The sequence below is a fragment of the Coregonus clupeaformis genome, chromosome 29 (genome assembly GCF_020615455.1).
Source record: "Coregonus clupeaformis isolate EN_2021a chromosome 29, ASM2061545v1, whole genome shotgun sequence".
Taxonomy (NCBI): Eukaryota; Metazoa; Chordata; class Actinopteri; order Salmoniformes; family Salmonidae; genus Coregonus; species Coregonus clupeaformis.
In genome coordinates this window covers 39,251,626-39,274,815 of record NC_059220.1, presented here as the reverse complement: position 1 = coordinate 39,274,815, position 23,190 = coordinate 39,251,626, and the positions used below count along the sequence as shown (strand labels likewise).

General features: G+C 44.2%; 1 protein-coding gene across 3 annotated transcripts in view; it reads left to right on the top strand.

Moving 5' to 3' along the window:
• The window catches only part of LOC121571713 (ephrin type-A receptor 3-like), a 687,439-nt gene that overhangs the window by 117,522 nt on the left and 546,727 nt on the right, over positions 1-23,190 (top strand). Inside the window, exon 17 of one of the 3 annotated variants that reach the window (XM_041883351.2) lies at positions 111-2,866. The exons of 1 other annotated variant lie outside the window; for it this stretch is intronic. In XM_041883351.2, the coding sequence (XP_041739285.2) occupies positions 111-216 (106 nt within the window). In that variant the 3' untranslated portion in view covers positions 217-2,866. Of the gene's footprint in view, positions 1-110; positions 2,867-23,190 lie in introns of those variants that run through there. One more of the 3 variants, XM_041883354.2, reaches the window with a different exon arrangement.

The following is a 23,190-nucleotide window of genomic DNA, read 5'->3' as shown; positions in this document are numbered from 1 at the left end:
GAGGCACTGACGGCATGTCATTAATGTCACTGTGTGTCACATACTGAAGCACTAACTATCTCTCTCTCTCTTCTCTCGTCTCTCTTCTCCCCCCCCCTTTCTCTCTACAGGGACCTAAAGAAGGTTGGTGTGACTATCGTCGGCCCCCAGAAGAACATTGTGAGCAGCATCAAAGCACTAGAGAGCCACAGTAAGAATGGCCCTGTCCCAGTCTAACCTAACCAAGCCACTAGAGATCCACAGATTGGCTGACTGGCTGCCCTCTGGCCCCCATTCCAATCTGGATGAAGCCATTCTGGGCCCCGTTCCATTCTGAATGAAGCCCTTCTGGGCCCCGTTCCATTCTAAATTAAGACCCCCTGGGCCCCGTTCCATTCTGAATGAAGCCCCTCTGGGCCCCGTTCCATTCTGAATTAAAGCATCTCCTTTTCAGCTCCTCCCTCCACTCCAGTGAGACCTCTGTGGACGTTTCAATTATGTTCATTCCACGAGGGAGCCCTCCCATTTTGAGGGGTAGTGATAGGGAGTGAAGGATGGGAGAGGAGGGGCTCGTAGTACTTTGGATTAGAACAGCCCTCTGATCTCTGTAACATACAGGAAGGAAGTCCCAAACTAAAGGAGGAAGTAGACATTAGAAGAGTGGTGCAGAGGAGGTCAACCGCTCTGGAGTTTGATGATGTCACCATGATGTCTTGACCTTACCCTGAACCCAGGGCAAGCAGTCAGACCGACAGACTGACCGACCAACTCTTCGACACTCCGCACCAATGCTGAGATGCCTTACTGAGAACACAGGAAAGGGGGGGAGAGAACCTGGCCTTGGACCTTAAAGGCATGGGGATAAAGGGCCGGCGCTGGGATTGGAGAACCTGGGATAGCAGGGCCCTGTGTGTGACTTATAGTGGAAAGGGGCTTGTTGAGAACTGAACTATTTATGATCTGATCCTGTGGATTTGACTGACAGATCTTAAATTCTGTAGAGGGGGACGTTAAATGCCTTGAGGAGAACAATGCAGACAGTAGCAGCAGCAGAAACCCACTCACATCAACCTGCAGCAAACAGAAGCAGACCTGGAGACTCCCACCGCTGAAGACCCTGCACTCTCTCACAGAGAAGGACTGATACCACTCTGTGTGTCTGTGTGTGTGTGTGCACCTATGTCCCTGCATGTGAGTGGGAAGGTATACTCAAGAGAAAATCAGCTTGAGAAGGAAGCCAAACCATTTGATGGTCACCCATAGTAGAATAAGCCATGTACCCCCTATAGACTAATGTCTGCAAACAGTCAATGTCAAACACAGAGCAATAATCATAACAATCAGTTTATCAGTTTGATCAACCTGAAGCCATGAGTCTCAGACATGTACAGTTTGCTCTGATGGTAAACAGGATATATCAAACCACATACAGAACTGTAACTAACTACCACCTGTCTGCTTATCATACAGAACTGTAACTAACTACCACCTGTCTGCTTATCATACAGCACCGTAACTAACTACCACCTGTCTGCTTATCATACAGCACCGTAACTAACTACCACCTGTCTGCTTATCATACAGAACCGTAACTAACTACCACCTGTCTGCTTATCATACAGAACCGTAACTATCTACCACCTGTCTGCTTATCATACAGAACCGTAACTAACTACCACCTGTCTGCTTATCATACAGAACTTTAACTAACTACCACCTGTCTGCTTATCATACAGCACCGTAACTAACTATCACCTGTCTGCTTATCATACAGAACTGTAACTAACTACCACCTGTCTGCTTATCATACAGAACCGTAACTAACTACCACCTGTCTGCTTATCATACAGTAGGTAATGATGCATCACTCCAAGCTTCCTAGTTCCTAGCCCTAGTGTGAAATCTCAGGATGTGTATTATTCATTCAAACTGAAGCAGGATAGAGAGAAAGGAGAGGGAGGGAGAGAGAGAGGTAGAAGTAGAGAAAGATGTAGAGGGAGAGAGAAAAAGAGAGGGAGCTATAGAGGTAATGAGAAAGATGGAGAGAAAGAGAGAGAGAGGTAGAGAGAGAATACCATGCCGACTACTTCAGAGCGTATTCTGCTCTGTAAGGTAGATAGATGAAAATGAACAACACCATCCCAGAGCTGGTGGGGATCTCACAACTCTCTGTATAAAAGGAGTGTATTACATCGCTACAGCAGATAAGGATTCTCTCTGATATGAACAGTGTGTGTGTGTGTGTGTATGTGTGTGTGATATCACCTCCGTCCATCCCCTGCCCGCCCTTAGCTGCTGTTACGTGTTCTGTATAGCATGTACATATGTAAAACAACTGTGGAACCATATCTACTAGCAGTACAGTCCCCTTCCATGGCCATCCCTTTGTACAAATGTTTCTATGTATAAAAGAATGAACAGAAATATCTGTGCAACATTTTAAAAAGACAAACATTCTTTGTATAATATTTTATGTTATTTTGTATTATATTTGTTTTTTTACAGTTAAAAAAAGCAATTATAATAACCTATTATTTATTTGTTAACATATACAGTGCAAAAGTGTAATGTTTTTTTTGTAGCATACCGTAATCTATGACATGGTTGGTTCTGTGGCAGCGTCCTCAATGTTTTCTATTTACTTTATAAACATGAACATTTGGAAGAGCAATACTGTTATGCACCCCATCCCTACTCTTTTTGCTTTCTTTAGATTAACGTGTGTGTGCGCCGGTGCGTGTGTGTGCTTGTGTGTGTGGGCATGCGAGTGTGTGCGTACGACGCGCTTGCGTGCGTAAAGGCCTTGTCTACTAATGTAAAATGATTTGTAGTGGAAACATTTATATTTTTATAATAAACATTATCAAAATATTTTCAAAAAAATGAATGCGGATAAAATTGTCCCTATGATTCTTTCTGGTGTTTTACAGCTTTGGGACAAAGGAACAAGGCACCAACTTTGCCCCAAAAAGCTAAACCTCTTTCTCTTCCTCACCTCTTCCTCTCTGCCCCGTCTCTACCAGACATCTGGTCTCCAGCTCTCCTCTCTAGTCCCCACAGAGCTTCTGTTGTCAATCCCTGTTCTTCTGCTCTGAGTCAGGATCCATGTTCAGGGCCACTTCCAATAAGGCCTTTCATATACTGTAGAGCAGGCCCGGCGTAGTTAGCAGGTAGATTTATAGTGTGATTTTAATGCAGCTGATCTTACAGGGTTGTAGAGCAGGGCAGTGTCTTGGGGGATGTCTGAGGGGCTGACTGTGTGTGTGTGTGTGTGTGTGTGTGTGTGTGTGTGTGTGTGTGTGTGTGTGTGTGTGTGTGTGTGTGTGTGTGTGTGTGTGTGTGTGTGTGTGTGTGTGTGTGTGTGTGTGTGTGTGTGTGTGTGTGTGTGTGTGTGTGTGATGGTGACTGATGGGCTCTGCTCTCCCCTGAAAGCCTGACGTTCTCCAGATGGCCTAGGGAAGATGGAGAAGAGGAGTGAGGGAGAGGGATAAAGGAAAGGAAAGGGGGTGAGCTGGATATTGTCCCCCAGTCAGGGAACGATGAACACAGTATGTTACACATTGCTGCTCCAATTTGTTCTTTACTGTGATCTAAAACCCCTGAGCTCCTGGGAGCAAGAACTGACAGGGGAGAGATGGAGGAGAGGAGCGAGGGAGAAGAATAGAGAGAGAGTGAGATTATCCAGCAGCAGGAGGACAGGAGACAGGTGAGAGAGGGGTAAAGAGATAGGAGATAGATGAAGGAAGAGAAAGAGAGACTAAGCAGTAGACAGGAGGACAGGACAGGAGAGGAGGCAGGCAGGGAGGGAGGGAGGGAGGGAGGGAGGGAGGCAGGGAGGGAGGGAGGCAGGTAGGCAGGCAGGCAGGGAGGCAGGGAGGCAGGGAGGGAGGGAGGGAGGGAGGGAGGGAGGGAGGCAGGTAGGCAGGCAGGGAGGCAGGGAGGGAGGGAGGCAGGCAGGGTGTCTGTGTCCGTTGTAACAGTGAGAGCCCAGTAGAACACAGTGTTATGCTAACACAGCCAGGCAGGGAGGTTAACAGGACCCGTTTATCACCCGTCCACACCATGTGCTGTCTAACTCTGTTCCCCTGGCAGCAACCGGCCCAGAAAGCATGGTTCCACTTGGGGAAGAGTGATGAGGAGAAAGCATGTTCCTGCTTTGTAAAATAACTCTTCCAATTACAACACTCTAATGTCTCTATCATATTTTTAATCCCTCTCTTATCAACCCTTCCATACTTTCCTCTTCCTACCCCTCCCCCCAACCCCTGCCATACCCCCTCCTCCCAACCTTGGACCCTATCGCCTCTACCCTGTGGAGCACACCCTATCTTCCCCTACCCTCCAACCTTTCTACCATGGACCCCTACTTAATGCCAGGACTCAAACCTTCTCTCCCTCCTTCCATCCTTCCCTCCCTCCATCCCCTTGGCCCTAGCTGTCACAGTAAAAAGTCTCCAGCTGTGTGCAGCTGCAGTGCATGGCGTGACGCCATGTTGGAAAGACATTGGCCCTGCCTTCTACTGCTGCTGCATGCTGGGAGGATGTCATCCATACACACATGGCACACACGTTCGCAAAGGTGCATTTCTACACACACACATACATACACACGCACGGCCGCTGGGAAGATGTCATCCACATGGTAATATCCTGTAGGTCAGAGGTCAGTGATGAAGACCAGAATGTCAGGTATGAATCATCTCACCAGTGTTAGTTATGAATTGCTCAGTTCGTTCCTCTGCTTATGGGGAATGATAATAACTTTATTTTCAAAAGAATATGCTGAGAAATATTGAATGTATTCACACCCTTCACTCAATTGACTGTTAATGAGAGCAGGACAGACAAACCACAGGGACAGACTGGCTGTGGACTGACAGATGAGGCCAAACGGCAAACAGAGAGCTGACACACACACACAGAGACGATGTTGCAGGATGGATGATGCCTGTAGCCTGTAGCCTGTAGCCTGTAGCCTACACGCTGGCTCTGGTCTCCAAAGAGCCTCTTCCCTGACTGACTCGTCAATCTCCTGGCAACAGGGACAACTGTGTGTGTTTGTGTGTGTGTGTGTCACCAGGTCACAGTACTCCAGTGCCTGCTCTTCTTAGCTGTCTCCGTAACAAACGATGTGCCACAGAGTGAAATTATCATTAAAAATGCGCCACCATTATACCTCTTCTCCACTGGTGGTAACAATGAGACGCATCAATACTGCTGTGTTCTCACTTTCTTAGCATAGTTTTACAGGCAGTATTCTTCTGCCCTGAGTCTGTCTCTCTCTGCCTGCCTAGGTCCATTACCGCAGGACTGCATGGTGTTGAGCTGTGTTGGGCTCCCCAACATCATGATAGTGTAACCCATCCAGTCATTACAGTGTAACCTTACGCTAAATCACAACAATAGATCACCAACAGGCTGTTGTAATCTGGCCAGGACTGAGTGGACATGAAATGGTGTTTGTCTGGACTGGAGAGTGCTGACTGTAACTGTTACACTGATGTCTGATTGCTAATGAACACACACACACACACACACACACACACACACACACACACACACACACACATCAACACATACATACACACAGCTGTCGCTCTGATGTCTATCGCTAACACTGCTCTCTCTCTCTCGTTCCTTCTTTCACACTCCCTCGTTCACCATGATAATTGATTTTAGATAAAGGATGAGTGATGTGGAGGGTCTGCTGGTGGAGTGATGTCACCATCCTCTCTTCTCTCTCTGTGGGGTTGGTTTACCGGTAGAGCTGACTGACTTATCCAAATACATTCCAGTTCTAATTCTAGATTTCAAATCCAAATCCAATTCCATTCAGATCTACAAGAAGTGTCCAGTTGTCATGTTGTACGAAAACACCAACACGTTTCTGTAATGTGTTGGTGGTTGTTGCCTTTAATCCCTCCTCCTCCCACCTCTCTCTCTCATACTCTCTCTCCACCTGTCTCTCTCCCTCTCCCTCTTCTTTCGTTACAGAATGCTTCCATGTTGTCCAGACATGACCAGTCCTTTCCGTGTCTCCCCAGTGGAACCTGTTCCAACCTCCACCACACCAATACCACAGCTAGCCACACTGTAATACCACTGTAACTACACAAGAATGCTCCCCATTGGACTCAAGCAGGGGCAGACTGGGACCAGAAATCGGCTCTGGCATTTCTAACACACTGGACAATTTTTTTCCTTGAGGCCCCCACAACGGCCCATTTTTTTCCTCGAGTCCCCACACCGGGCCTTTTTATTCTTTGAGGCCCCCATTATTAGCCAGATAATGATCACTTTGCTAAAAAAGACAGGCCCAATAGGCAGAGAATGGACCAGCCCATCTGGCATCATGAGGGATGCCATTTTAAATGTATCACAAGTAGTTGCAGAAGAGATTAAATGTTATACAGCCTAAGACGCTGAAATTGTAAGCTCTCTCTCTCTCTCTCTCTTCTTTTTTCTTACTGTATTTACTTTCACCTGATTAAGGCATGATAACGAAGAAATTGCTATATATATATTTTTATATATATTTTATTGATAAATTTTCTGTTTTACAAGCAGACAGATAATGAAAGCAAACAATACATTGAGAATGCCAATTCCTTTCCTTTGGCAAAAAACAACACACAAAAAACAAGAGGGTGGCCTATCACGCTGGCCAGGACAAATGATCAATGTATACTTTAGAAGTGTCTCATCTGCACATGACTGCACATAGCATGGACACATAGTACTGACATTCACTACGCAGCAGTTGGGAATGGGTATGGGGGCTGAACACGCAGCAACCCAGACCCATCTGCTGTCGAAGATTACACATACTGACAAAAAATAGGACATTTGTGGTTGACTAGGGCACATTTAAGTGTGGCCAATACTATATATATGTATATATATATACACTGAGTATACAAAACATTAAGAACACCTGCTTTTTCCATGACATAGACTGACCAGGTGAATCCAGGTGAAAGCTATGATCCCTTATTGATGTCACCTGTTAAATCCACTTCAATCAGGTTGTAGATGAAGGGGAGGAGACAGGTTAAAGAAGGATTTTTAAGCCTTGAGACAATTGCGACATGGATTGTGTATGTGTGCCATTCAGAAGGTGAATGGGCAAGACAAAATATTTAAGTGCCTTTGAACTTTAGCAAGTGCCATGCTCTACCAACTGAGCTACAGGGGACTACAATACAGTTTTTAGGATGTCGATGGACCGTAAAGGCAATCATACTACCAACTATCACCCTCTGGCTCTCAAAGAGATTACGAACATTATGGACATGTTGGAATTGACGGATATTTGGAGGCTTAAAACCCCAGACATCGTAAGATATACTTGGAGGAGGATTAATCAAGCTAGATGGATTTATTATTTTCTGGTATCCTTTTCTATGGTGCCAAATGTGAAAAAAGTACAATTGAGGTTTGAATGTTATCAGACCATCAGCTAATAGTCCTCCATGTAAATATGAAATACTTTCTTAGCAAAAACTAAGGAATTCATAATACTTTTCCCGGTACAATACAGGTTCAGCGGATGCCTTTAAGTGTGCCTTTAGAGGCCATTCAATTACATTTTCATCCCAAAACAAAAACGTTATCGGTCAACAGACAGAAAACTTACAGCAGAAATAGAAAGTAGGAGCCTGTCACGCCCTGGCTCTGGGGACTCTTAAATGTTGAGCCAGGGTGTGTAGTGTCTATGTTGTATTTTCTATGTTGTTGATCTAGATCGTGTAGATCTATGTTGGCCAGGGTGGTTCCCAATCAGAGGCAGCTGTTTCTCGTTGTCTCTGATTGGGGACCATACTTAGGCAGCATGTTTGGCACTAGTCATTGTGGGATCTTGTTCCGGAAGGTTTGTGTTCAACCCAGGACTTCAGGTATCGTTTGTTTTGTTGTTTTTGTTCGTGTGTGTACCTAAATAAAAGAATGTACGCATATCACGCTGCGCCTTGGTCCGCTGCATCTCATAACGATCGTGACAGAGCCAGGGGGGCAATAGAAAAGACCCAGTGTTTTTTTATTTTTATGTAGGCCCCTCACTCTTCAATGTTGTGATGCAAAAATATTGACAAAATGTATTTCTTATAGAATAAAAAGGGACTACCGGACATTATTCATCACGATCAGATGGGATTCTTAAAAGGAAGATGTGTTGGAGACAATATTAGACAACTACTAGAAATAATGGAAAACTGAGAATGCAGGGAAACCAGGTATTATCTTTACAGCAGATTTTGAGAAAGCATTTGATACAGTACGTCTAGAATCTGTTTATAAGTGCCTGGATTTTCTCAACTATGGAGAATCTCTCATAAGATGGGTAAAAGTAATGTACAACAATCCTTTATGTAAAATAATAAATAACGGTTACTTCTCTGAGAACTTCTAATTGTAAAGAGGCGTGAAACAAGGCTGCCGTCAGTCACCATACCTATTTATTATGGCCATTGAACTGTTAGCTTTAAAAATCAGATCAATGATAACATTAAGGTACTAAAAATACAAAAGTATCAATGTACGCCGATGATTCAAGTTTTCTCTTGAGTCCTCAATCTTCAACCTTGAAAGGCCTCATTGAGGACCTGGATAATTTTTCCAGTTTCTCTGGACTAAAACCCAACTATGATAAGTGTACTATATTACGGATTGGGTCTCTAAAAGATGCAAACTTTAAATTGCCATGTGGTCTCCCGATTAAATGGGCGGATTGTGAAGTTGATGTGCTTCGTGTACATATTTATTCATGACTCTACCGACTCCAGGAGAATCATTTTTCAAATCATGCCAGAAAAAAAGATTCAACTTTATTTGGAATGGCAAACCAGATAAAGTTAAATGAGCATATTCATAAATTAAATATTAAGGCATTAAGTCTCTCTCTTAAAGCCTCCATTGTACCAAAATTGTATCTAAATCCAAACTGGTTTTCTAGCAAGCTACTAAGAGAGGCCCATCTTAAATTTAAGAGTGGGCTCTTTGACTTTTTGCAGATTAAAACCTTACATTTTCGGTGGATTGATAATGGATCCCTGTTTAAAGTATCATCCTTTTTAAATGAAGTTATACAGAGTTGGCTACAATTTCAATGTCATCCTCCAGAAAAGGTGGATCTAATATTACAGCAAATAATATGGCTAAACTGCAATGTACTGATAGAGAAAATATATATAATATTGGGGAAAAAATGTACAAGAAGGATGTAATATTTATGAAGGACATTGCAAACAAAAACGGTAAAATTATGTTACACAAGCAATTAACAACAGTGTATGGAGGTGTATGCTCAATACAAAATTATAACCAATTCATTTGCGACTTTGCCACAAAATTGAAAGAGACAATTAAATAAAGATGAAATCATAAATGGCTTAAAATGAGTATAGAGAAAATAAAAAAATATAAATAAGTGCGATTAGAAATGATGCAAACAATTAAATTGATAGAACCTACAATCTATCTGCAACATTAAAGCTGAGTAAAAAAAAAAGTACTTGCAGAAGACAGGGTAAAGACTCATGAGACTCATGAGTCATGAGGTCATATCCCAGCCAGATAATTTATTCACTAGAAGATAATTTGTATTTGATCTATGCCGTCTATATCCAAAATATATCCATTATACTGTATATCCATACCGTCTATATAATGTATGCACATACAGTACAAAACAGGTGTAGACTGGGATATTCAGTTACTCTCACACACACACACACCGTCAGGATTAAGAGCTGCCACACCCTGTTTCTTTAGCCGGAGCCTCGTCAGACAAAAGGGCTCCGGAGGGAGGAAGTAGTCAGCCTTTCTTCCTGCTCTGCTACACACACACACACACACACACACACACACACACACACACACACACACAGACACAGACACACAGACACACACACAAAGGTAAAGCTATTTATTCCTTTGCTAATTCCGCCTGACGTTTACAATGACTCGTCGTTTGGTTGACTGTTGATTGTCAAATACTGTTATAGCTCTTCTGATCACCACTCACTGTGTGTGTGCTTGTGTGTGTTTGTGTGTGTGTGTGTGTGTGTGTGTGTGTGTGTGTGTGTGTGTGTGTGTGTGTGTGTGTCTGGGGTTCTTTTATTGGCCCTCAGACAGGACCGAACTCATTTCCAAATGGGAAATGATAAAGCCTCTTGATTTCCTATTAATGTCATAACCATAGACACACACACACACACACACACACACACACACACACACACACACACACACACACACGCACTCCCTATATTAATGTCATGAGAACAGAATATGACATTAACAACCCAACCAGGTTCTGTTAGGTATTTACTATATTCCAACTCTGAAACTTCTTCAACAATTACCGTCAGCTAAACAGCTTAGGGCAGGGTTCATTTTTTGTTGTTGTTGAATTTTCATTGTTGGATATAAAAAACTGTAAAAACACCAGGAAATCAGTTTCAAGTGATTTTTATTTTGGAAATCTGTTCCCAAGTATTTCCACGAATAATAGAGCGACACGTGATCATAAACAAATGTAAGCAAGGTTTGAAATTATTATGTTTTATTCCAATATTATATCTGTTTGGGCTTCTTGCGGTTAATTTGCAGTCTACAAATTATTTGTAATTATGTTCCGGCCCCCGACTATCCGCTCAAGAAAGAATCGGCCCACAGCTGAATCTAGTTGATGATCCCTGGTTTAGGGAATCGGTTGCAGTCATGACATCTGTGTGTGTGTGTGTGTGTGTGTGCACGCGTGTTTGCGTGCGCGAATGTGAGTATGTGTGTGTGTCATCTGTAGCGACACACAGTGACAGGGCTCCAGTGGAATCAGTGTGTATTGATGGTGAAAGACCACACCATGAGTTAATGGATCCATCATCAAGTTAACATGTCATGATACTGAGTCTCTAGAGGAGAGAGTAGTACAGCATTACGTTTGGTATTTTTGGGGGACAACCTAATCCCATTAACATATTGCCTGTTTGTATGTGCGTGTGTGCTTGAGTCTGTGTTTGTGTGTGAGAGAGAGAGAGTGAGCAAAAAATGGAGAGAAAGAGACGAAGAAATGGAGACAGAGAGAGAGAAAGGGAGAAAAAGAAAGGGAGAAAGAGAAAGGGAGAAAGAGAAAAGGAGAAAGAGAAAGGGAGAAAGAGAAAAGGCCTTCTCAGTATCAGGGGGTAGTTTCCCCCATCCCCTCCTCTCCCTGTCTCTTGGCTGACAGTGAGTCTATGTTGTCAGGCCAGTTCAAACACACCGATGGCACTCTGCCTACTTTCCCCTCTACAAGAGGTATGTATGGCCATCACACATAGATAATCATGTGATGGTCTGCTAGCTCTTCAGCCCCTCTATGGAAACTCTGAATGGCCAGCAAGGTCCAATCACATCAAGTATGTCCACTTCTGATCGGAGCCTGGAAAACTAAGGTCAGAGGATTTAAATGAGAATGTCATTTAACAGATTCATTTCAATCTCCAAGTTGGCTTTAGTTTTCAGTAGGAAGGTCTGTGATCTTTATTTTATTCTACTGATTTTGGAAGCAGAGAGAGACCCCTCATTTAATAGCCTGTCATAACCGGCTGCACCAGAATGGAGACCCCGTTGCAGTCTCAACAGTAGAATTCCATATGGTCTGCTATTGTTCAACTGGCGTATGTGTGTGCGCTACAGTGCAATATATTTATAGTTAAAAAGCCAATGCCATGTTTAGGCGAAGTAATTCATCTATTTCAGCTCTATTCTTCTATCAGGTGAATGGCTAGATAACCTTTTAATTCCAATGTTAGAGCTGTAAATGCTACAGTAAACAGAGATCCTGTGTGGCCTGTAGAGACAAAGACGTACAGTATCTCATCAACCTTTAGCCACACTACTACCCCATGTGGCTCTACACACTCTGAAAGACATCCCACACACTACGGCTCAAATCTGATTATCACAATATAATTCCTGGGTGGAAACTCGAGCCCAGCTTGTATTTACAGTGGGCATATTTCAGAGCTTTTTAACTGTCGAAGCACCACGGTTTAGCAATCTCACCTGACAGACTGAATCCCTAACTGAGTCTGATTACATGCTATTCATCAGCCGACATTATCTGTTTACACTGAGACTACCCACAGAACATTGATACTGTGTGTGTGTGTGTGTGTGTGTGTGTGTGTGTGTGTGTGCATGTGTCACGCCCTGACTCTGGGGACTCTTATTTGTTGAATCAGGGTGTGTATTTTCTATGTGGTGATTGTCTATGTTGTATATTCTAGTATTTGTATTTCTATGTTGGCCGGTGTGGTTCCCAATCAGAGGCAGCTGTCGCTCGTTGTCTCTGATTGGGGACCATACTTAGGCAGCCTATTGGCACTAGTGGGTTGTGGGATCTTGTTCCGTGTTAGGTATGTTGTTTGTGTACCTTGGACTTCACGTTTCGTTTCTTGTTTTGTCGTTGTGTTTATAAGTCAAATAAACATGTATGCATATCACACTGCGCCTTGGTCTGACCCGTTCAGGAACGAACGTGACAGCATGCGTGCGTGTGTGTGTGTGCGTGCGTGCATGCGTGCTTGTATTTACACCAAGACAATACACAGCACACTGAGTCAGTCACCTAATCCTGCTGGCAGCTGATTCAATTTGTAAAACGTTATTCGTTCAGTGTGAGCCGCAGCCTAACAACTAACACTGAGCTCAGTCAAACCCAACTACTCCCTGTTTCTGGGACTCAAACTCTGTTTCTCAGGCTTCTACTCTGTAAGATGTACAGACTGTAAATGGTCTGCAGAGCAGGCACCACCTCTGTAACAGTACCATGTGTTTGTGGACTGTGTTTAGAGTGTACCTTTATTGATTTATTTTTATTTAACCAGGTAAACCAGTTGAGAACAAGTTCTCATTTACAACTGCGACCTGGCCAAGATAAAGCAAAGCAGTGCAATAAAAACAACAACACAGAGTTACATAAGGGGTAAAACAAAACATAAAGTCAAAAATACCACAGAAAATATATATACAGTGTGTGCAAATGTAGCAAGTTATGGAGGTAAGGCAATAAATAGGCCATAGTGCAAAATAATTACAATTAGTATTAACACCGGAATGATAGATGTGCAAGAGATGATGTGCAAATAGAGATACTGGGGTGCAAATGAGCAAAATAAATAACAATATGGGGATGAGGTAGTTGAGTGGGCTAATTTCAGAAGGGCTGTGTATAGGTGCAGTGATCGGTAAGGTGCTCTGACAACTGATGCTTAAAGTTAGTGAGGGAGATAAGAGTCTCCAGCTTCAGAGATTTTTGCAGTTCGTTCCAGTCATTGGCAGCAGAGAACTGGAAGGAATGGCGGCCAAAGGAGGTGTTGGCTTTGGGGATGACCAGTGAGATATACCTGCTGGAGCAAATACTGCGGGTGGGTGTTGCTATGGTGACCAATGAGCTAAGATAAGGCGGCGATTTGCCTAGCAATGATTTATAGATGGCCTGGAGCCAGTGGGTTTGGCGACGAATATGTAGTGAGGACCAGCCAACAAGAGCGTATATGTCACAGTGGTGGGTAGTATATGGGGCTTTGGTGACAAAACGGATGGCACTGTGATAGTCTACATCCAATTTGCTGAGTAGAGTGTTGGAGGCTATTTTGTAAATGACATCGCCGAAGTCAAGGATCGGTAGGATAGTCAGTTTTATGAGGGCATGTTTGGCAGCATGAGTGAAGGAGGCTTTGTTGCGAAATAGGAAGCCGATTCTAGATTTCACTTTGGATTGGAGATGCTTAATGTAAGTCTGGAAGGAGAGTTTACAGTCTAACCAGACACCTAGGTATTTGTAGTTGTCCACATACTCTAGGTCAGACCCGTCGAGTGTAGTGATTCTAGTCGGGTGGGCGGGTGCCAGCAGCGTTCGATTGAAGAGCATGCATTTAGTTGTACTAGTGTTTAAGAGCAGTTGGAGGCTACGGAAGGAGTGTTGTATGGCATTGAAGCTCGTTTGGAGGTTTGTTAACACAGTGTCCAATGAAGGGCCACATTGAACTCTATCTGAGAAGTAGTTGGTGAACCAGGCGAGGCAGTCATTTGAGAAACCAAGGCTATTTAGTCGGCCAATAAGAATGCGGTGGTTGACAGAGTCGAAAGCCTTGGCCAGGTCGATGAAGATGGCTGCACAGTACTGTCTATTATCGATCGTGGTTATAATATCGTTTAGGACCTTGAGCGTGGCTGAGGTGCACCCATGACCAGCTCGGAAACCGGATTGCATAGTGGAGAAGGTACGGTGGGATTCGAAATGGTCGGTGATCTGTTTGTTAACTTAGCTTTCAAAAACTTTCGAAAGGCAGGGCAGGATGGATATAGGTCTGTAACAGTTTGGATCTAGAGTGTCACCCCCTTTGAAGAGGGGGATGACCGCGGCAGCTTTCCAATTTCTGGGGATCTCAGGCGTTACAAAAGAGAGGTTGAACAGTCTAGTAATAGGGGTTGCGACAATTTCTGCGGCTATTTTTAGAAAGAAAGGGTCCAACTTGTCTAGCCCAGATGATTTGTAGGGGTCCAGATTTTGCAGCTCTTTCAGAACATCAGCTGTCTGAATTTGTGTGAAGGAGAAGCGGGGGGGGCATGGGCAAGCTGTAGCGGAGGGTGCAGAGCTGGTGGCCTGAGTAGTGGTAGCCAGGTGGACAGCATGGACAGCCGTAGCAAAATGCTTGTTGAAATTCTCGATTATTGTAGATTTATCGGTGATGATAGTGTTTCCTAGCCTCAGTGCAGTGGGCAGCTGGGAGGAGGAGCTCTTATTCTCCATGGACTTTACAGTGTCCCAAAACTTTTTGGAGTTAGTGCTACAGGATGCACATTTCTGTTTGAAAAAGCTAGGCTTTGCTTTCCTAACTGCTTGTGTATATTGGTTCCTAACTTCCCTGAAAAGTTGCATATCGCGGGGGCTATTCGATGCTAATGCAGTATGCCACAGGATGTTTTTGTGCTGGTCAAGGGCAGTCAAGTCTGAGGAGAACCAGGGGCTATATCTGTTCTTAGTTCTGATTTTTTTGAATGGGGCATGCTTATTTAAGATTGAGAGGAAAGCACTTTTAAAGAACAACCAGGCATCCTCTACTGACGGAATGAGATCGATATCCATCCAGGATACCTGGGCCAGGTCAATTAGGAAGGTCTGCTCGCTAAAGTGTTTTAGGGAGCGTTTGACAGTGATGAGGGGTAGTCGTTTGACCGTGGACCCGTTACGGACGCAGGCAATAAGGCAGTGATCACTGAAATTCTGGTTGAAGACAGCGGAGGTGTATTTAGAGGGTAAGTTAGTCAGGATGATATCTACGAGGGTGCCCATGTTTACGGATTTAGGGTTGTACCTGGTAGATTCCTTGATAACTTGTGTGAGATTGAGGGCATCTAGTTTGGATTGTAGGATGGCCGGGGTGTTAAGCATATCCCAGTTTAGGTCACCAAGCAGTACAAACTCTAAGGATAGATGGGGGGCAATCAATTCACATATGGTGTCCAGGGCACAGCTGGGGGCTGAGGGGGGTCTGTAGCAAGCGGCAACAGTGAGAGACTTATTTCTGGAAAGGTGGATTTTTAGAAGTAGGAGCTCAAACTGTTTGGGCACAGACCTGGATAGTATGATAGCGCTCTGCAGGCTATCTCTACAGTAGATTGCATCTCCACCCCCTTTGGCAGTTCTATCTAGACGGAAAATGTTGTAGTTGGGGATGGACATTTCTGAATTTTTGGTGGCCTTCCTAAGCCAGGAATCAGACACTGCTAGAACATCAGGGTTGGCGGAGTGTGCTAACGCAGTGAAAAACTCAAACTTAGGAAGGAGGCTTCTGATGTTAACGTGCAGAAAACCAAGGCTTTTACGGTTACAGAAGTCAACAAATGATAACTCCTGGGGAGTAGGAGTGATACTGGGGGCTGCAGGTCCTGGGTTAGCCTCTACATCACCAGAGGAACAGAGGAGGACTAGAATAAGGATACGGCTAAAGGCTTTAAGAACTGGTCTTCTAGTGCGTTGGGTACAGAGAATAAAGGGGGCAGATTTCCGGGCGTTGTAGAATAGATTCAGGGCATTATGTACAGACAAGGATATGGAAGGATATGAGTACAGTGGAGGTAAACCTAAGTGTTGGGTAACAATGAAAGAGATAGCATCACTGGAGGCACCGATTGAGCCGGTCTCGGCATGTATGGGGGGTGGAACAAACGAGCTTGAGAATGTTTGAGAATGACTTGGGGTTCTATATTGAAATTGTATAATAAGAACTAACTGGAACAGCAATAGGCAAGGCATATTGACATGGGAGAGAGGCATAAAGTAATCACAGGCGTTATTAGAGAGAGCTAAGACAACAACTGGTAATGGCGATGAAAGTTTGGGCTGAGGCTAAACAGATAAACAGGACAGGGTACCGTGTAAAGGAACAGTCCAGCAGGCATCAGCTGTGCAGCTGAGTGATCATAAGGTCCAGTGAACAGCAATATGTGAGTCCGAGAGCAGTTTGAATTGGTGCTTCAGCACAGCGAGCAGGAAGCACAGCTGTTGTTTGCGTGTGCTAGCGGGCCGGTGCTAGCAGATGGATCTTCGTGGTCGTCGCAACGGGAAGCCTGTTGAAACCACAGACGATTACGTCGGCAGACCAGTTGTGATGGATCGGCGGGGCTCTGTGTCTACTCTAGGAGGTCCCGTCCGGTTGACAGAGAGGTAGATAGCCAGGAGATGTGCCTAACTCGAGGCTAGCTCAAGGCTGATTAGCCAACAACAACATCAATTTGGTTGCAGCTAGCTAGTTGCGATGATCAGGTGTTAAAGGTCTAGTGATTTAGTGATTCCGGCAGAAAATCCGATATGTTCTGGGTCGATAACGCGCTGTGCAGACAGTGCAGACTGGCTGATAATAGTCCAGGCTAGAGCTGGCTGGTAGGTTGTGCAGGCCACGGACAATGGTAAAAATCCGCTAACGGTGGCTAATAGCAAGTAGCTAATCATAGTGTGGTGCCCTTAAGAGTTCTAAGATAGAAGTTCTTATTTACAGAGTTGGACTGAGCCATTCTAGTGTGAGGAATTGAATTTCAGTCTGGAGCAAAACTTGAGCTGTGCCCCTGTATCGTATTTATCTCATGTGTCTGTGTTAGTGTGCTGAGAGAAAGCTAGAGTTGCTCACCTGTTGCCTGTCTGTGCTTGGACTAAGGCTATGTGTATTTACCCCTCTCCCTCTCCCTCTGCTATAGTATCATCAGTTTACACTAATCCCTGTGCTTCTAAGGCTCTGTGTGTCTCTGACATGGCTCTCTAGTTTCTCTGTGGGGAGTTCTGTGGTATACGTTAACTTCTATCCCATGATAACCATAACTGTAAACCCAGGGGGAGACGGAGGCTAAGGAGCTCACACACAATGGACCACCCTCATCAAGTCTGTGTGTGTGTGTGTGTGTGTGTGTGTGTGTGTGTGTGTGTGTGTGTGTGTGTGTGTGTGTGTGAGAGTTAGGATGTCAGTGCAAGGATGTGTGTTAGCCTACAGTACATTCAGATTAGCTTTTGCAACAACTTTTTGAACAGCTATTGATAGGAGAATAATTGTTAATCATCCATGTCCTGCATTCATTTTAATACCCGAAATTACAGACCAAAATTCCCCTACCGTAATTGCATGTAAAAAATCATTATCATTCCAGATAATTCCATACTAATCATATTTGGACGTTGGTGTTGTGTGATTATTGAACTTCCCGTATATTCAGGAGATAGAAATGTAATCCTGACACAGGTCTGCAAACAGCTGGTTCCCTTTCAGTTCTCTCTCTTTCTCTCCCTCTCTCCTTCCCTCCCTCTCTCTGGATCTAGCGCATACTGATGGAGAATACATGTTACCTCCAGACCTCTGTTTACTCTGAACTGACAGACTGACTCCAGAATGGGCAGATCATTATGGAAAAAAACACAGCGACCCTGGAGCGAGGGAGGAATGGGTGGAGAGAGAAAGAGAGGAGAGAGAGAAAGAGAAGGGGGGAGGAGAAAGAGAGGTAGAGAGTGAGAGAGCGAAAGAGAGAGAGAGGGAAAGAGAAATTGGGGGAGGGAGAGCGAGAGGGAGAGAGACACTGGGTGAGTGGGTCTCTGGATTCATGTTAACTGTATATTTATAGACAGCCATCAAAACAAAGCTCTCTCCTTAGAAAAACACTTACAGAATCATCAATCAAGATCACTGCACCTGTGTTTTGATGTGAACAATACATTCAGGAAACTCTGAGTATTTTATATTTAAATACATTTTTGTCCTGTTTATATCCTTATGAGGATAGTGTAAGATATAAAAAGACCGGTAAAGACCTGTCTTCGTAGACTTCTGGGCCCAGATTCACAAAACCTTCTTAAGAAGACATTTCCTCTTAACTGCCATTTTTTCCTTAACCACAGACTTAAGAAGAAAGTTAAGCAAAGTTACTATTCCTCAAAAAGGTTATTGGAAATGTTCTTGTGCAATTTCTCATTGGAAATATGTTAACATGATTGCAATTGCTAGTTAGATAGCTAGCTAAATCAGTTGCCTAGCAACAAACATCTTAAGAAGATTCGTAAGAAGACATTTGAGAAGTTCGTAAGAAAATCATTCAATCTTAAGATATTGTTGAGGAATTGCACTGACAAACTATCTTATGAACTTCTTTTGTTTTGTGAATCTGGGCCCTGGACAATTTTTTTTGGGTGCCATGCACCTTTTTTTAATAGACTGCTCTTAGTAATGTCATGTTTATATTTGCTATTTTTATTATATTTCTTACTCAGTAAATATATTAAAAGTATCTTCTAGTGTCTTGAAAGTTGCAAATAAAATGTATAATTATTATAATTATTTATTATTAAACATTTCACACATTCTGAAATGTAAGAATTAAACTAGGGGTTACTTAGAGTAGGCCTTCACTATGAACAGAGTAAGAGGTACAGCAGAAGGAAAGAGGAAAGGGTCTTGTGTAAACATGATTAGTCATATTGCTGAGACTTATGGTTGTATGGCTGTAAGCCTGCTGATCACAGATACAGAGAAGTGAATAAACAACACAGAGCTAAGGTCTACAGGGATAGCACTGGACTGTGATGCACGGAACCCAGGAGAGGCTGTGTGCCAAGGAACAGGCTCTGTGTGTGTGTGTGTGTGTGTGTGTGTGTGTGTGTGTGTGTGTGTGTGTGTGTGCGCGTGTGTGTCCCTATTGGTGCGGTGCAGTGGGAACCCCATGTTCAAAGAGAGGCCTAACAGTGATTTATTTGTTCGTTAGGAATGTCGGCTTCTAATGAGATGTTTGTTTCCTCAGCCCCCATCAGGAAATGCTTAGAGTCAGAGCTGGGATACGTTGAGTTATATTATAGAACTAGACCACTGAGGGAGAAGCATTGTATTAGAGCCATTGCAGGGTCAATTGGGGGTAACTTTGATTGGGATCAAAATCCTCTTTATTCAAACACACACCAAAAACCTTCATATCTGTGGTTCACATTAGTCGTGTTTGTATTTTTTTATGGTCAAAACATGTGGGAAGTCTAGAGCCATAGAATGCACCTTGGGTTCCGTGTAGTTCAAAGTTCTAACGGAACACTCACTCATCGGGACTCTCAACAGGCAGACCGGTGACTCTGATAGATGGAACGGTTCTACGTCACTCAGCATGTCACAGAACCTTATCATAAACAAATAACCCCAATATGAGGGAGGGATGGAGGGAGGTAGGGAGGGAGGGAGAGAGAGAGAGAGAGAGAGGCTGAATTGGCGTTGGGTTTGGGAAACATCTGAAAGGCGCGTTTAGATCAACGGTTCTGTAGCGCTGGTCTGCAATCTGCTCCTCATAAGACATATTAACCAGCTTTCAGTTAATAACATCACATCACAGGCTTTAGTTCAACAGAGAAACCACTGAGCAATGCAGGCTAATTCATCTGTCTAACCAGGACCAGGCTGTATGTGCATACTGTGTGTACATGCATGTATGTGTGTCTCTCTCTCTCTCTCTCTGTGTGTGTGTGAGAGAGAGAGAGAGAGAGAGAGAGAGAGAGAGAGAGAGAGAGAGAGAGAGAGAGAGAGAGAGAGAGAGAGAGAGAGAGAGAGAGAGAGAGAGAGATCCTTATTATTGTTCTGCCCTGATATCCAGCCTGTGTTACACTCACTCTCTCTCTCTCTCTCTCTCTCTCTCACACACATACCGTATTATTATAAAGGTGCCGTTATTGAATGAGATAACAGATAAAGCATTAATAAGGCCCATTTATTTCCTGCTGTAATCTGCCCCTCTCTCTCCCTCCCACACCGTAGCAGCTGGTGAAAAATAACCCAGCCGGCCTCGCTTTATCACCTGCTTGCATCATAATAGATCTATCTGTCTTCCCCAGGTTATGGCCATTTCACCTCACAGTAACAATCCTTTCCACCAGCCTCTCCTATAACCCTATCTAATTACTGTCCATCTTTGATCTAACACAATCCTAGCTCCTCAGTTTAGTTCCTCACCCAGCATCTCCTATCTCATCTGGCCCTTGTGCTGTGCTGAGGTGACTAAGTAGTGTTGCTGTTTAGCTCCACAGTCATGGGAGGCTAGTGTGTGGTTAGGCTATCATCAGTCACAGGCCAGGGTAGTTAGCTGCAGCGTTTACGCTTTGTCTGAGTGCTTCATCATGATGACAAAGCGCTGCTGCAGAAACCTGTAAACCATAGCATCCATTTAGATACTAACAACAGGGGAAATGAAATGCTCTCATACCTACAGATGTAGGATCTGAGCCAGTTTGCTACAGCAGGAAAATAATCCTGCAGTAACAGGAAATTTGATTTATTATGTTGATTATAATCAATGGACATTTTTAGTTAGGGCAAATCAAGTCTGACATTTGAAAGCGGACATTACAACTTTTTAAACCTTGAATACACTACAAGTTTGCATTTCTTGCTATGCAGGAACATTCTCAGCAACAAAAGAGTGATCAAATGAAAATACTACATCTGTACCTGGTTTCAGTAGCAAATAGAACCGGCAAGGAGTGGAGTGATGGAGGGATGGAGAGAAGGAGAGGTAGACTGGGATTGATGTGCAGACAGGCCTGGCATGGGAGATGACAATCAGGATGAGAGAGAGAGAGAGAGAGAGAGAGAGAGAGAGAGAGAGAGAGGGGAATGGATATTCCCACAGGGAAGCAGTAGGATCCAAGGCAGTGAAATCAAGTGGTCTCATAGAGTCACTAAGGCCTCTATCTATACCCAAGCACACACACACAAGCACACAAGCATACACACACACAACACACACACAGGCAGGGCTGTAACCAGGGTTTAAGTTTGAGGCAGGTCCAGAAAGGGGGGGGGGGGTTCCTTCCTTGTATAAATATTAGTGATGTAGTGGTAAAAAAGGTGGTTCATGGATAAGACGAACAACTACCGATATAAACGAAAACGTATGACAGTGTGTTGTTTGCCTTTTGATTGCATGTTAATGTAGGCCTATAGGGAAGATAGGCCATGTCGAGATATTTATATTGAAACATATCTTATTTTTTTAAGTTCCTTTCTTGTTTGATAAGATTAGTGCAGATTTTCTCAGGGGACCCCACATGGGGCCCCGAACCCCACATTTGGGAACCACTGTACTAACCTCTCTCTGCTTACTTTCTCTCTCTCTCCCTCTCTCTCTGTCTCCTCTGCTTCCTCCTGCATGCATTGCAGCCTGCATCAGCCTCACCACTGAGCACCACATCACTGTCTGTCTCAGTAGCCTACTCTCTGTAAAGCAAAGTTATTATGAGAATTTAGTAGCCTATTTCTTGCTCCTGCTGAGGTAGGCTCCGTTTAACGTTAGCTTTTTACTTCATCCTTCTAGCTGGCAAAGTAATACTAGCCAGAGCCCTTCAACATTACTGCAATAGAAGTATCTGGTGGCAGCTAGCCACTTGACTGACTGACATATCTATAAGCGACTACCAGTTGTGCACTCATTCTCTGAGAGTCAGTTTTTGTTTGTTTGGGGGATGTCTGTAGACACAGCAGGAGTTGCGGGATGGTTTTAAAATTGCCTTTTGTTCGGCATCTCGCAAACACACTGTCAGCAGCGTCTCTAGTTTTGCCTACTTCTCTAGTGAGCCGACTCCGAACTGGGGTAGTTTGCTTCACGTCTCAGGTCCTCGGCCTGTGCTGCTGCGAGATGGCAGAATTAGCCGTTTGAGAGAGTGGTGAATGTGCTGCTAAAAGGCAAATCAGGGAGACAAATCCGGGGGACGCAGGCGAACATAACAAACAAACTGCTGTTCATGATTCCACTCGTTGGCAAAGAGGCAGGCGCGATTAGAACTCAGTCAGGTCAAGAATATACGCATTCTGAGCTTTGATCAATATTTCGATGTTGAACTGTAATTTATTTTCTTTATGGTGTACAAAATATAAATTTTATTTCAAAAATATGACCTTCTCCCGAGTGGCACAGCGGTCTAAGGCACTGCATCGCAGTGCTGGCAGCGTCACTACAGACCCGGGTTAATTCCCGGGCTGTTCCACAACTGGCCGTGGCCAGGAGTCCCATAGGACGCCACACAATTGGTTAGGGGACTGTTTGGCCGGGGGGGCTTTACTTGGCTCATCGCGCCCTAGCGACTCCTTGTGGCGGGCCGGGTGCCTGCAGGCTGACCCCAGTCGCTAGTTGAACAGTGTTTCCTCCGACACATTGGTGCGGCTGGCTTCCGGGTTAAGCTGGCGGGTGTTAAGGAACAGTGTTAGGCGGGTCATGTTTCGGAGGACGCATGACTCCACCTTCGCCTCTCCCGAGCCCGTTGGGTAGTTGCAGCAATGAGACAAGATCGTAATTGAAATTGGGAGAAAAAGGGTGTAAAAAAGATACAATATATATATAACTAGGTACGGATCTCGGTGTCCTCAAATGTAGTTACGGCCATGCACACAGGCACACACACACCTTTGCATGCCGTGTGTGTGTGTGTGTCTGTGTGCGTGCGTGCGCATTGCTGTGACTGATGTGTATCCCTGTGTCTCACTGAATACTGTACAGGGAGGAATCCATCACTGCCACAGGGTTTGAGCTTGGACAGTGTGTGGCTGCTCCACACGGCACACAAGGCCATTTGGCCATGATGGTACATTCCTGTCTTTGCCATGGACTACTACATGGTCACACACGTGCACACAGACTCAGACTGGGTGGTATTTGAGGTGG